The 13,369-nt window shown below is 38.4% G+C and overlaps 1 protein-coding gene across 2 annotated transcripts in view; it reads right to left on the bottom strand.

Annotated features, from left to right (window-relative positions):
- PCDH11X (protocadherin 11 X-linked) overlaps positions 1 to 13,369 on the bottom strand; it is a 201,990-nt gene that overhangs the window by 74,452 nt on the left and 114,169 nt on the right. Inside the window, exons 3-4 of one of the 2 annotated variants that reach the window (XM_059156564.1) lie at positions 2,151 to 4,652; positions 932 to 1,657 (exon numbers count right to left, since the gene is read on the bottom strand). In XM_059156564.1, the coding sequence (XP_059012547.1) occupies positions 1,532 to 1,657; positions 2,151 to 4,652 (2,628 nt within the window). In that variant the 3' untranslated portion in view covers positions 932 to 1,531. Of the gene's footprint in view, positions 1 to 931; positions 1,658 to 2,150; positions 4,653 to 13,369 lie in introns of those variants that run through there. The other variant, XM_059156563.1, reaches the window with a different exon arrangement.

Here is a 13,369-nt window from a genome sequence, read left to right as displayed (position 1 = left end):
GATTTTGATGGATTCCTTTCGCACATTGAGGTCCTTCATCCATTTTGAGTCTATTTTCGTGTGTGGTGTAAGGAAATGGTCCAATTTCATTTTTCTGCATGTGGCTGTCCAATTTTCCCAGCACCATTTATTGAAGAGGCTGTCTTTTTTCCATTGGACACTCTTTCCTGCTTTGTCGAAGATTAGTTGACCATAGAGTTGAGGGTATATTTCTGGGCTCTCTATTCTGTTCCATTGATCTATGTGTCTGTTTTTGCGCCAGTACCATGCTGTCTTGATGATGACAGCTTTGTAATAGAGCTTGAAGTCTGGACTTGTGATGCCACCAACTTTGGCTTTCTTTTTCAATATCCCTTTGGCTATTCGAGGTATTTTCTGGTTCCATATAAATAAAGAACTTAGCAAACTCAACACCCAAAGAACAAATAATCCAATCAAGAAATGGGCAGAGGACATGAACAGACATTTCTGCAAAAAAGACATCCAGATGGCCAACAGACACATGAAAAAGTGCTCCATATCAATCAGCATCAGGGAAATACAAATCAAAACCACAATGAGATATCACCTCACACCAGTTAGAATGGCTAAAATCAACAAGTCAGGAAATGACAGATGCTGGCGAGCATGCGGAGAAAGGGGAACCCTCCTACACTGTTGGTGGGAATGCAAGCTGGTGCAGCCACTCTGGAAAACAGCATGGAGGTTCCTCAAAATGTTGAAAATAGAACTGCCCTAGGACCCAGCAATTGCACTACTGGGTATTTACCCTAAATATACAAATGTAGTGATCCAAAGGGGCACGTGCACCTGAATGCTTATAGCAGCAATGTCCACAATAACCAAACTATGGAAAGAACCTAGATGTCCATCAACAGATGAATGGATCAAGAAGATGTGGTATATATACACGATGGAATACTATGCAGCCATCAAAAGAAATGAAATCATGCCATTTGCAACAACATGGATGGAACTAGAGCGTATCATGCTTAGTGAAATAAGTCAAGCAGAGAAAGACAACTATCATATGATCTCCCTGATATGAGGAAGTGGTGATGCAACATGGGGGCTTAAGTGAGTAGGAGAAGAATCAATGAAACAAGATGGGATTGGGAGGGAGACAAAGCATAAGTGACTCAATCACATAAAACAAACTGAGGGTTGCTGGGGATAGGGGTGTTGGGAGAAGGGGGGTGGGGTTATGGACATTGGGGAGGGTATGTCCTTTGGTGAGTGCTGTGAAGTGTGTAAACCTGGTGATTCACAGACCTGTACCCCGGGGATAAAAATGTATGTTTATAAAAAATTAAAAATTAAAAAAAAAGACTTTAAAGACACACACACACACACACACACACACACACACATTGAGATATCACCTTACACCAGTTAGAATGGCCAAAATTAACAAAACAGGAAACAACATGTGTTGGAGAGGATGTGGAGAAAGGGGAACCCACTTACACTGTTGGTGGGAATGCAAGTTGGTGCAGCCTCTTTGGAGAACAGTGTGGAGATTCCTCAGCAATTAAAAATAGAACTTCCTTATGACCCTGCAATTGCACTCCTGGGTATTTACCCCAAAGATACAGATGTCGTGAAAAGGACTATCTGTACCCCAATGTTTATAGCAGCAATGGCCACGGTCGCTAAACTGTGGAAAGAACCAAGATGCCCTTCAGTGGACAAATGGATAAGGAAGATGTCGTCCATATACACTATGGAGTATTATGCCTCCATCAGAAAGGATGAATACCCAACTTTTGTAGCAACATGGATGGGACTGGAAAAGATTATGCTGAGTGAAATAAGTCAAGCAGAGAGAGTCAATTATCATATGGTTTCACTTATTTGTGGAGCATAACAAATATCATGGAGGACAAGGGGTGTTAGAGAGGAGAAGGGAGTTGGGGTAAATTGGAAGGGGAGTTGAACCATGAGAGACTATGGACTCTGAAAAACGATCTGAGGGGTTTGAAGTGGCGGGAGGGGTAGGTTGGGGTACCAGGTGGTGGGTATTATAGAGGGCACGGATTGCATGGAGCACTGGGTGTGTTAAAAAAATAATGAATACTGTTTTTCTGAAAATAAATTAACTAATAAAAAAATAAAGTTAGAAAGATTAGTTAGAAACTTGGATTACCTACCAGTCTAGTGTGTACAGACACAGGAGTTTTGAAAGTTGTCACTGAATAGCTGCACTCAGAAACACTGTAAGGTTCGGAACTGCTGGAGGAACATTTAGAGATGGAATCACAGGTCACAAAGGTGTTATCAAGTGGCAGTTCCTGAATGACGTGGTGCTTCGAATTCAGGGGAGTTTCAGGGTAAATCTGGAAGGCAGGCTGTGGAGAGGCAGATTTGTAGTGCCTGGCCAAGTCAGGGCTGTCAGGTTTGAAGGTAGTAGGTATAGTGCCCCAGTTGTTCTTGCCCATGGTTTGTTCTTCCAGCTCAATGGGTAGGCCTAGTGTGACACTGTTTCCATCATTGTCAACATCATCTGCCTTAATTTCTTCAATAGTGACAAAGTTAAGCAGTAAGTTCTTAAGGGCATGCTTCTTCTTCTTTTTCTTCTTCTTCTTTTTCATCATCATCATTACCATCTGTCTATTTTCTGGGTTTGGAGTAACCCATTCAGAATTCTGCTTGTTTTTCTGAGAAGCCTTAAGGTGTGGTGACTGGTGGCATCGTACTACTGCAGTAATGAAAATAACAAGGATGACAGTTATGGTGCCAGCAATAATAGCAACCATGATCTTGACATAGTCACTGGTTGGTGAGGATGCATCAGTTGTCTCAATATTTGGGGTCACTGGTGTTTCAATGTTGTGTACCAATTCATGAATCCATGTAGCATTGGTCACTGATTCATTCACAAATAGATTAACAATAACAACACTGAAGAGAGATTCAGGTTGTCCCAAGTCCTTAGCTTTAACTATCAGTCTGTATAAACCAAGGTCTGTAACAACACATTTCTCCTTTAGTGTGATGTTGCCTGTTGTTTGGTCGATTATAAACAGACCTTTTGTGTTTCCTCCTACAATGCTGTAACGAAGCTTTGCATTCATGCCGGTATCATTGTCAACAGCAAGTACGGTGAAGACCACTGTGCCTGGATTAGCGGATGGTAGAACCAATTCATAGGAGTTGTTGGAAGAAGGGACAATGAAAACTGGTTTGTTGTCATTGACATCAACCACATTTATGGTCACTTTGGAAGTTGAAGAATGTGGTATCTTACCTCCATCCTCAGCCTTTACATAGAAAGTATAAGATTCTTGTTTTTCTCTGTCAAATGAAATATTTGGTTGGATGACACCAGTCTGTGGATCAATGGTGAAGTGATCATTCATATCTAAAATGGAGAGAGTGACTACAGAATTTTCTCCATAATCTGGATCAGTTACAGTGATCAGTCCTACTGTACCATGTCTTGGAAGGTTTTCTGGTACATAGAAGTTGTACTCATTGTGAGTAAAAATTGGACTGTTGTCATTCTGATCAAGAATGGTCACTGAAACTGTGGCATTGGTTATTAAGGGTGGCATCCCATTATCTTTTGCTAGAACTGTGAAGGAATATTTTTCCTGTTTTTCTCTATCCAGTTTCCTCACTGCGGTCAGAATGCCTGTATGATGATCCAGACTGAATTCAGATGGAGCATCAACATCAAGCAGATAATTGATCTCAGCGTTGTACCCACTGTCTGCATCTGTTGCACTTATTTTTGTCAACTTGGTGCCAGGAGAGTTATTCTCAGGAAGAGAAAGACTTATGAAAGGCTGGGTGAAAACAGGAGCATTGTCATTTTCATCTTTCACTTTGACAAGGAGCATAGATGATTGATTCAAAGGAGGTTTTCCAGCATCTGCAGCTAGTAATTTAATGGCATATTCTCTTATGGATTCATAATCAAGATATGCAGCAGTCTCTAGGAGGAATTGATTACTGAATACTGGCCTTAATCTGAAAGGAACTTCATGATCTGTGAAGCATGTCACCATGCCATTATGGTCAGCATCTTTATCTGTCACAGTTATCAGAGCAATTTTGGTATTGACTGGAGCATTTTCTGAAAGAAACACAGTGCCATTTATTGGATTAATGATGTATCTTATGTCAATTGATGGGGCATTATCATTGATATCTGTAACATTTACTAGAACCATTGCTCTTGCTGGCATCGATCCACCATCACTTGCCAAAACCAGTAACTTGTGGTTCGGTGATTCCTCCCTATCTAGTTGTTGTTTGATTGTGATAAGTCCTGTGGTGGTGTTGAGGTGAAATAGCCTCTTGGCAATGTTGGAGACTAGATTGCTAAAATAGAAATGAATCTTGGCATTTTCACCTATGTCAGCATCTGTGGCATGGAGTTGTGTCACTGAAGTACCTACAGGAGCATTTTCTGGTATGTTGACTTCAATCCCATTCTCCTTGAAGACTGGGCTATTGTCATTTGTGTCTGCAACACTTATTTGCAAAATAGCCGTACTGGATCTTTGAGGAAAGCCACCATCTTCAACCTTTACTTTCATTATATATGTATCCTTCTCTTCCCTATCTAACTCCTTTTGAACAATCAGCTGTGGCATCTTGTCTCCTTCTGGTGTTTCAATGATATCAAGCCCAAAAATACTTTGACCCTGGAAAACATACAACAAAACACATTTTAACTTATGTAATGAGACCAGTGTTCAATCTATTGAAGCCACGTGACATAGGATCAGCTCAGAAATAGGTGTTAGAAAACTCAATTTATAAGCCCTAAGTCTGGCTGTAACTAGTATTATGACCACTAGCAAGTTGCTTACCATCTCCATGCATTTCTAAAATTAGAAAGTTGTTCTATAAGATGATTTGAGAGCTTTACAGTTCATGGCATTTTATGGTGATAAATGTAACTCACTTATATAAAGTATTAAAGTCTACAAAAGGAAAAAGTATAAAGAGTTGTCAGTGTTTCACATGGTGATTTAAGTTATGAGTGAATTAACTGAGGCAAGATGGCAGTAAGTAGGGGACCTCCTTTCATTTGGACCCTTGAGTTTAGCTAGGTAACTATCAAACCATTCTGAACACCCATTAGCTCAGCCTGAGATGTAAGAAAAAAAAATATCTGGATCTGTACTCTACAGTAGAAAATCCACTGTTTTTTGCAAGGAAGGGGGTGCAGAGACATGAATCTGAGAGGAGATATCCAGAGATAAATGGAGGGGGGAGGAAACCTCCATAAGCTGGCTACCAGAAAGTGATATAGTCCCAGAAAGCAAACTCAGTACCCTTAGAAATCTGCTCCAGTGAGTGACATCCTGTATGAAAGAGGCTCAGGGGATGAAAAGGGTAGAATTCTAGGTCAGTCAGTGTGGTCTCAGGATCCTAGAAGTCATGGGGATGCCAGAACTGATAGATTTCCCAAGCAGTGGAGTGGGGAATCTGGTTATGGTCACTGAGCCAAGGAGGGGACTACCAGCTCTGGTCACCATAAACTGCAAGCAAGGGCAATCAAGTGACTACTCAATGCCTGGGCACCCTGTAAAGGACTGGAGTGTGAAGACCATCTGTCATCCTCCAGGAAAGGGAGAACTGGTATGCCCACAACAGGGCAACAATTCTCAGGGTGTCAGGCCCATAAAGGACAGTATGGTGACACTCAGCCATCCCCCAGGGGTGGTGAAGCAGACACATGCATGATCCCTTGACCACTGTCAGCACCAGGGCACAACAGAGGGTAATAACACGAGACCCTAAGACTCCCCACACCCCTCAGGAGGCTTACTGTGGGTACACAACACAGGAGTCTGAGGAGTTTGGTACACATGAAAGTGAAGACCATTGTTCCCAGAGGGTTTACTGAAGAGGGAGAATCATGACCTTTTGGCTCTGGAGCTGGAGATTGGCACAGGGCCATTTTTATTTTGATCATCTAAAGAGGTGTGGACATCTTTCAGGGAAAAAAAGCCCCCACAGAAGACCAGCTTACATTGAGTCTAGCCCTCTGGCAAGGGGCAGTGCAACTCTGCACAAGAAAAGACACCTGAGAAGCAGCAGAGCAGACCCCTCCCCCAGAAGACCAACTGGAAAAACAGGTGCATAACTAGTTTACAAATTCTAAAAGACTGTAAAACTCCAGAGCCAGGGGAATATAGTATATAAAATTCAAGATTTTTTTCTGATTCATTCCTCTTTCAGTCCAAAATTTTTCATTTTTTTTTCTTTTTTCCCTTTTCAACTAGTTTCTTATTTTATCAACTGTTTGTTTTTAAGTTGATTTTAGCATGTATTTTTTACATCTATATTTTATAGATCTATGTTTCATTTTTGGCCTTTTTTCACTTTATTCAATTTAATTTTGTAAATATGTAAGTTTTGTTTTTTTTTTTTAGTTTTGGGATTTAGTGTATTCTAACACAAAGACCAAAATTCACTCAGGAACAACTGAATCAGTGTGTTTTGTTCACCCTGTGAGATTATATCCTCCCCCCAATTTTTGTTGTTTTAGTTTGCTTATCTGTTTTGATTTCTGACTGTTTCAGATTTGTCTGGTGTGTATTTTGCTTGGGTCATGGTTGATATTTTTGATTCTGCTGACTCACTCTTCCATTCTCTGAGCAAAATGACTAGAAGGAGGAATTCACAACAAAAGAAAGAAAGAACAAGAGGTAATGTTCTCTGCCACAGATATAATTGATACAGATATAAGTAAGACATCAGAGATGGAATTTGGGATAACAATAATAAAGTTAATACCTAGGCTTGAAAAAAAATCATAAAAGACAGTAGATAATCTCTTAGACCACAAATGAGATCTAATCAAGCAGAAATTAAAAATTATATAACTGAGATGCAGTCCAAATTAGTTGTTCTAACAGCTAGGGTGAATGAAACAGAAGAGAGAGTAAGTGATCTAGAAGACAGGCTTATGGAAAGGAAGGAAGTTGAGGGAGAGAGAGAGAAACGACATATATTCTATGAAGAAAGGCTTTGAGAAATTAATTATGCCATAAAATGTACCAATGCCAGAATTATTGGGGTGCCTGAGAGGAGAGAGAAAGAGAAAGAAAGGGCCAGAAGGTATATTTAAACAAATCATGGTTAAGAACTTCCCTAATCTGGGGAAGGAAATAAGAACTCACGTCCAAGAGGTAGACAGGATGCTTTCCAACATCAATAAAAACAGATCAACATCCTGACGTATGATACTGAAGCTTACAAATTTTAGAGAAAAATAAAATCCTGAAAACAAGTTGAGATAAGAGGTTCCTTACTTATAGAGGGAAGGACATCTGACTAATATCAGACCTATCCACAGAAACCTGGTAAGCCAGAAAGGGTTGACATGATATATTCAGGGTACTAAATGAGAAGAACATGAAGCCAGAAATACTTTATCCAGCAAGGCTGTCACTCAGAATGGAAGGAGAGATAAAGAGTTTCCAGTAAAGACAGAAACTGAAAGAATATGTGACCACTAAACCAGTCCTACAAGAAGTATTAAGGGGTATCCTGCAAGCAAAGAGAGAGCCTAAGAGTAACATAGATCAGAGAGAAAAAGAGAAAATCTACAAAAAAGAAGGACATTGTGGGCAATACAATGACACTAAATTCATACATTCCAATAGTTACTCTGAATGTAAATGGGTTGAATGTTCCTATCAAAAGACTCAGTGTATAAAATTAGATTAAAAAAGCAAGACCCATCAATATATTGTCTACAAAAGACTTATTTTATACCTAAAGACACCTCCAGATGGAAAGTGAGGGGGTGGAGAACTATTTACCACACTAATAGACCTTAAAATAAAGCTGGGGGTAGCAAACCTCTTATCAAACGAGATTTTAAACCAAAGACTGTAGAGGGACACTACATCATACTGAAAGGATGTTTCCAGCAAGAAGTTCTAACAATTGTAAATATTTATGCTACTAACATGGAAGCAGCCAATTATATAAATCACTTAACAACCAAAGTAAAGAAACACTGTGATAATAATGCATAAATAGTAGGGGACTTCAACACCCCACTCACAGGAATGGACACAGATCATCTAATGAGATCAACAAGGAAACAAGGGCTTTGAATGATGCACTGGACCAGATGGACTTCAAAGATATAAACAGAACATTCTCTCCTTAAACAACAGAATACTCATTCTTTTCAAGTGCACATGGAACTTTCTCCAGAAAAGATCACATACTGGGTCACAAATCAGGTCTCAACCAGTACTGAAAAGTTTGAATTATTCCCTGCATATGTTCAGACCACAATGCTTTGAAACTCGAACTCAATCACAAAAAGAAATTTTGAAGGGACTAAATGCTTGAAAGTTAAAGAACATCCTAATAAAGAATGAATGGCCCAACCAAGAAATTAAAGAGGAATTTAAAATACTCATGAAAACAAATGAAAATGAAAACACAACTATTCAAAACTTTTGGGATGTAACAAAGACAGTCAGTCCTAAGAGAAGTATATTGCAGTGCAAGCCTTTTTCAAGAAATTAGAAAAGTCTCAATATGCAAGCTAACCTCACACGTAAAGGAGAGCAAAAAAGAACAGGGAAAAAAACTGAAACCAAACAGAAGAGAAATAATAAATATTATAACAGAAATTGATTAGAGACTAGAAGAAGAATAGAACAGATCAATGAAACTAGAAGCTCGTTCTTTGAAAGAATGAAAAAGATAGCTAAATCTCTAGCCAGACTTCTCCAAAAGAAAAAAGAAAGGAACCAAATTAATAAAATCATGAATGAAAGCGGTGAGATCATGACTAACACCGAGGAAATACATACATAATTGAAATATATTATGAGTATCAATATGCCAACAAATTGGGCAATCTGAAAAAGAAACAGATACCTTCTTGGAAACATATAAACTACCAAAACTGAAACAGGAGGAAATAGAAAACAGAACAGATGCACAACCAGATAGGAAATTGAAGGAGTAATCAGAAATTTCTGCCCCCCAAAAGAGTCCAGGGCCAGATAGCTTCCCAGAGGAATTCTGCCAAACACTTAAAGAAGAAATAAGACCTGGTCAACTGAAATTATTCCAAAAAAATAGAAATGGAAGGAAAACTTCCAAACACATTCCATGAGGCTAGCATTACCTTGTTTTCAAATCAGACAAAAACCCTGCCAAGAAGAATTAGAGACAAATATCCCTGATGAACACAGATGTCAAAATTCTCACAAAGATACTAGGCAATAGGATCCTACAATACATTAAAAGGATTATTCAACATGACTAAATGGGACATATTCCTGGAATGCAAGAGTGGTTCTACATTCACTAATCAATCGACATGATAGATTATATTAATAAAAAAAAAGACAAGAGTTGTAAGATCCTCTCAATTGATGCAGAAAAGGCATCTGACAAAACACAACATCCTTTCATGACTGAAACTTTTCAGAGTGTAGGGATAGAAGGATCATACTTCAATATCATGAAATCCATCTATTAAAAAGCCAAAGTGAATATCATTCTCAATGGGAAAAATCTGAGACCTTTTTCACTTAGGTCAGGAACGTGACAGGAATGTCAAATATCACCAGTGTTATATAGCAGTAGAAGTCATAACCTTAGCAATCAGAAAACAAAAAAAATAAAAAAAAATAAAAAGCACTTAAGATTGCAAAAAGGAAATAAAACTCTCACTCTTTGAGGGTGACATAATACTTTATGTGGAAAATCCAAGAGACTCCACCCTAAAATTGCTAGAACTCATAGAGCAATTAAGCAACATGGCAGGTTAAAAAAATGCACAAAATGAGTTGCATTTCTATATAATAACAACTCAACTGAATAAAGAGAAATTAAGAAATTGATCCCACTTATAATTGTACCAAAAACTGTAAGATACTTAGGAATAAACCTAAGCAAAGAGATAATGGATCTCTACTTTAAAAACTGCAGAATGCATATGAAAGAAATTGAGGAAGGCACAAAGAGATGGAAGAAACAGCCCATGTTCATGGATTGAAAGAATAAATATTGTTAAAATGTCTATGCCAGAGCAATCTATCCAGAGCAAACTACACATTCAATGCAATACTTATTAAAATAACTTTGACATTTTATACAGAGCTTGAATAAACAATCCTAAAATTTGCATGGAGCCAGAAAAGACCCTGAAGAACCACAGGAATGTTGAAAAAGAAAATCAAAGCTAGAGTCATCATAATGCCTGATTTCAAGCTATCTTACAAAGGTGTGATCATCAAGACAACATGGTGCTGGCACAGAAACAGACATATAAATCAATGGAACAGAATAGAGAACCTAGAAATTGACCCTCAACTCTACTGTCAACTAATGTTCGACAAAGCTGGAAAAAATATCCAAAGGAAAAAGAAGTCTTTTCAATAAATGGTGCTGGGGAAATTGGACAGCTACATGCAAAAAAATGAAACTGGACTATTCTCTTACACCATACACAAAAATAAACTCAAAATGAATGAAAGACCAAATTATGAGACTGGAATCCATCAAAATCCGAAAGAAGAACACAGGCAGGAACTTCTTTGACCTTCACTCTAACAATTTCTTGAAAGACACATCTCTAAAGGCAAGGGGAAAAAAAGCAAAAATGAACTATTGGGACTTAATCAGATAAAAAAAGCTTCTGCACAGCAAAGGACAATCAACAAAACAAACAAACAAACAACAACACCAAAAATACCTACTGAGTGGGAGAAGATATTTGCCAATGGTGTGTGAGATAAAGAGCTAGTATCCAAGATCTATAAAGACTATATCAAACTGAACCACCAAAAAAACAAATAATCCAGTCAAGAAATGGACAGAAGACATGAGCAGATATTTATCCAAAGAACACATACAAATGGCCAACAGAAACATGAAGAAACTCAACATCACTTGGCATCAGGAAAGTACAAATTAAAACCACAATGAGATATCAACTTACACCAGTTAGAATGGCAAAAATTAACAAGACAAGGAGCAACAATGTTGGCAAGGATGTGGAGAAAAGGAACCTTCCCAAACTGTTGGTGGGAGGGCAAGCTGGTACAGGTGGTCTGGAAAAGGGTATGGATGGTCCTCATGAAGTTAAACATAGAGTTGCCCTATGACCCAACAATTGCCCACCTGGGTGTTTACTGCAAAGATACAGATGTAGTGAAATGAGGGAGCATCTGCACCCCTATGTTCATAGCACCAATATACACAATAGCCAAACTGTAAAAGTAGCTGAGAGTACCTTCAACAGATGAATGGATAAATAATATGTGGTTTAAATACACAAAGGAATATTACTCAGCCATCAGAAGGGATAGAACTAGAGAGTATTATGCTAAGTGGAATAAGTTAATTAGAGAAAGACAATAATCATATTATTTCACTCATATGTGGACTATAAGAAATAATGCAGAGGATCATAAGGGAAGGGAGGGAAAAGTGAATGGGAAGAAATCAGGGAGGGAGAGAAACCATGGGAAACTCCTGACTCTGGGAAACAAACTGAGGGTTGCCAAAGGGTAGGTGGGGGGGGGATGGGGTGACTGAGTGATGGGCATTAAGGAGAGCACATGATGTGACTAACACTGGGTAATATATGCAAATGATGAAACATTGAACATTATATCTGAAACTAGTGATGTACTGTATGATGGCTAACTGAATTTAAACAAAAAATAATTTACCATGGTTACTCCAAATGAATTAAAATATTTTACTATAGATTTCAGCTGTCTAGAATGCTTTCTTACCCAAAATTAACAATCAGGTATAAAATATCCATCCAAGACAAGAGCATACATTGAAAAATACTTAAAACTTCTGGTAGAGGGAGAAATTACACAAACTCTGATTAAGAATAAAACATTGGACAGCTACATGTAGAAGAATGAAACTCGACCATTCTCTTACACCATACATAAAGATAAACTCAAAATGGATAAAAGACCTCAACATGAGACAGGAATCCATCAGAATTCTACAGGAGAACATAGGCAGTAATCTCTTCGATATCAGCCACAGCAACTTCTTTCAAAATATGTCTCCAAAGGCAAAGGAAACAAAAGTGAAAATAAACTTTTGAGACTTCATCAAAATCAAAAGCTTCTGCACAGCAAAGGAAGCAGTCAAAAAAACAAAGAGGCAACCCACGGAATTGGAGAAGATATTTGCAAATGACAGTACAGACAAAAGGTTGATAACCAGGATCTATAATGAACTCCTCAAACTCAACACACACAAAACAGGCAAATATAACAAAAAATGGGCAGAAGATATGAACCGACACTTCTCCAATCAAGACATACAAATGGCTATCAGACACATGAAAAAATGTTCATCATCACTAGCCCTCAGGGAGATTCAAATGAAAACCACATTGAGATATCACCTTACACCAGTTAGAATGGCCAAAATTAACAAGACAAGAAACAACATATGTTGGAGGGGATGTGGAGAAAAGGGAACCCTCTTCCACTGTTGGTGGGAATGCAAGTTGCTACAGCCTCTTTGGAGAACAGTGTGGAGATTCCTCAAGAAATTAAAAATAGAACATTCCTATGACCCTTCCATTGCACTACTGGGTATTTACCCCAAAGACACAGATGTCGTGAACAGAAGGGCCATCTGTACCCCAATGTTTATAGCAGCAATGGCCATGGTCGCCAAACTGTGGAAAGAACCAAGATGCCCTTCAACGGACGAATGGATAAGGAAGATGGGGTCCATATACTCTATGGAGAATTATGCCTCCATCAGAAAGGATGTATACCCAACTTTTGCAGCAACATGGATGGGACTGGAAGAGATAATGCTGAGTGAACTAAGTCAAGCAGAGAGAGTCAATTATCATATGGTTTCACTTATTTGTGGAGCATAACAAATAACATGGAGGATATGGGGAGTTCGAGAGGAGAAGGGAGTTGGGGTAAATTGGAAGGGGAGGTGAACCATGAGAGACTATGGACTCTGAAAAACAATCTGAGGGTTTGGAAGTGGCAGGGGGGTGGGAAGTTGAGATACCAAGTGGTGGGTATTATAGAGGGCACGAATTGCATGGAGCACTGGGTGTGGTGAAAAAATAATGAATACTATTATGCTGAAAATAAATTTTAAAAAAAAGATAAAACCTTGGGTAAATACACAGAATTTCCTTGTTTTTTACCTACAGAAACAGGTGTTAAAAGTTCAATTTCCCTGGAAATTAACAACATATTGTTATTTAATTAACTTTATTATTATTATTATTATTATTATTATATATTTTTTACTGAGAAAGCACAATTGGACTGAAAATTACATGTCAATATGTCAAATTGGGGGCACCTGGGTGGCTCAGTGGTTAAGCCATTGCCTTCGGCTCAAGTCATGATCTCAG

This window comes from Mustela lutreola, chromosome X, assembly GCF_030435805.1.
Source record: "Mustela lutreola isolate mMusLut2 chromosome X, mMusLut2.pri, whole genome shotgun sequence".
NCBI lineage: Eukaryota > Metazoa > Chordata > Mammalia > Carnivora > Mustelidae > Mustela > Mustela lutreola.
Note: the sequence above shows the minus strand (reverse complement) of the source record. Positions and strands in the feature narration are given on the sequence as shown.